The sequence below is a fragment of the Gavialis gangeticus genome, unplaced genomic scaffold, assembly GCF_001723915.1.
Source record: "Gavialis gangeticus isolate Ggan-Ray unplaced genomic scaffold, GavGan_comp1, whole genome shotgun sequence".
Lineage (NCBI taxonomy): Eukaryota > Metazoa > Chordata > Crocodylia > Gavialidae > Gavialis > Gavialis gangeticus.
The window spans coordinates 30,221,592-30,224,052 of NW_017729032.1; the positions used below are offsets into that span (position 1 = coordinate 30,221,592).

At 38.1% G+C, this 2,461-nt stretch overlaps 1 protein-coding gene across 1 annotated transcript in view; it reads left to right on the forward strand.

The window, feature by feature from the left end:
* The window catches only part of DYNC2H1 (dynein cytoplasmic 2 heavy chain 1), a 601,360-nt gene extending 599,333 nt beyond the window's left edge, over positions 1-2,027 (forward strand). Inside the window, exon 89 of the mRNA XM_019524237.1 lies at positions 1,408-2,027. Coding sequence (XP_019379782.1) covers positions 1,408-1,566 — 159 coding nt within the window. The 3' untranslated portion in view covers positions 1,567-2,027. The remainder of the gene's footprint in view (positions 1-1,407) is intronic.
* Positions 2,028-2,461: the final 434 nt, after the last annotated feature.

Sequence of the window (2,461 nt, forward strand, 5' to 3'; positions counted from 1 at the left end):
ATTTTGTTTCGTCTGGTTTTGTTTTGTTTTGTTTTTTAAAGGCAGCATTGTATTGTATAAAGACTAATAAAGCCATAAACCCAGTTAAATTTTAACTAATAGTCAATAATTTTAAATATGGTTGCAAATTTCACATTGTTGTAACAAGTGTTTGCATTTTGCTTTTGATATTTTCTATATTACATTGAAGATTACCTTTGATTTCAGTGTTCAACTATGTTACGATGAAAAAGTAGGGAAGGGAGAGTACGTTAATTATATACTAATGACTAGATCCTCTGTTCTGAGTGGTGCCTATCACCTTTAAGATCATCTAATGCTGAGTACCATGCCAGCCAGGCTTAGTACCACACCAGGCTTAGTACCATGCCAGTCAGTTACAAAGGTTGGGCTAGCTCCCTGTGTATTAGAGGAACAGCACTCATTGTTTAAAGTGTGCAGCATCCATGAAACACGTTAAAAGAACTGGGAAGAGATGGCTACTGCTCACCAGTGGGCATCTCAAAGTGAAGTGGAAGTTCATATCCTCCAGCACACTGCCATCTCCCCAAAATTACTGTCCTTTTTCAGTGGGCCAGTCATAGCCCTATTGAAGTGAGTGAGGGCCTTCACTTCAGCCAGTACAAAACCAAACTCTTAGGTTGGAAACAGATGTTGCTTTTGTGCCACCTTAAAAACATACCCTGGGAACCCCCTTTCTGGGGACCAATGATGACATGTTTTTTGCTGATCTATCGGATCAGCTATGCTGGAATATTCGATACAGCTGATGTCTCAACAAAAGCATCTTAGTCATCCCCTTCCCTATTGTTTAACTCAGCACAGATGACTTCCTGTGTCAGAATATAGAAATGATTATTGTGTTATTTAAAACATGGCACCTTTGTCTTTCAATTTCTACCTACTGCAGGACAGAAAATAAAAATATTTGCAATGATTCCAGTTAAAATGCATGCAGTAACAACTTTGCAAAGTAGTGGCTTAAATGAGAGAATTGTGTTGGAAACAGATTTTAAACATCTTTACATTGGAAAGTGTCAAAGAAGTGGTCATGGCAGCTGATGCTACCTGCTTTCAGTAGTTAATGCGATATGCTATCATGTATTTTTTATTCTCAAGTTTTGAAGAATAAATTGGCAGGGCACAGTTAGGAAAACTCATGTACTTGGAAGTCTACGAAAACAGTTTTTTAAAAGAAAAAAAATCTGTTCTGCGGGGAAGCCTTCTCTTCCTTTTTTGTCATCCTAGTCAATAGTAGAGTATTCTCCTGATACTTACTAGAGGTTGCAATAATCACATTAGAATTTACTGCCCTACTTTTGAATGCCTTGTCATCAGAGTCTTCTTGTATCATTTTGTTATACCTACTGTCTATTTAAATGATAACTAAGGGTGCTTTATTGACAGGATGCATATGGTCCTTATTCTCCAGAGGAATGCATATCCCTGCCAGTCTACACTAGTGCTGAAAGAGACCGGGTGATGACAAATATTGATGTCCCATGTGGACAAAACCAAGACCAATGGATCCAAAGTGGAGCTGCATTATTTTTAAAAAATCAGTAAGATATAACTGAATTTGTTATTTTAATTTGTTCTTGCAGCTAATAATCTCTTAAATATCTGAGCTGTTTATTGTAAGATAGTCAGGTTTTACTATATACATATCGTTAATTCTAAAACAATGCTACGTAAATATGTGTGTTTTATATACCAGAAAATAGTAAAACAAATGTATTTGAACTAGAATAAACTGCTCTTTTGAGGGCTAGTATAAGACTTAACCACAATGCTGCTGTACCAAACACACCAAAGGGCAATTTCTTAGATTGTCACATGATCTATTTCCTATTCTGATTTTTTGTATTTTGTGTTTTGATGATTGCAAACCCATAGAGGTTGAATATAAATGCAAGTCAAAATGTTTCCTCTGATCTGTTTATTATGTTTGTGTTCTATCTGTACTATTATATTTTTTATAAGACCACACCAATTTAATAAAAGTAGTTGACAAGTCTTAATATTAATGGTAAGCAAACAGTGTATTATTTTTACTTGACAAATTGAAACCATTTTTGCTGCTTTCTTTGTTAATGATCATAGGTTCATAGTTGGTAGGGTCGGAAGGGACCTGAGCAGATCATCTAGTCCGACCCCCTGCCATGGCAGGAAAAAGTACTGGTGTCAAATGACCCCAGCAAGGTATTCGTCTAGCCTCCTCTTAAAGACCCCCAGGACAGGAGCCAGCACCTCTTCGCTTGGAAGTTGATTCCAGATCCTAGCCGCCCTGACAGTGAAGTAGCGCCTCCTGATATCTAGCCTGAACCTACTCTCTGCCAGCTTGTGACCATTATTCCTAGTCACTCCTGGTAGTGCTCGGGGGAACAGGGATGCCCCCAGTGCCTGCTGGTCCCCTCTGACTAGTTTGTAACAAGCCACTAGATCCCCCCTCATCCTTCTC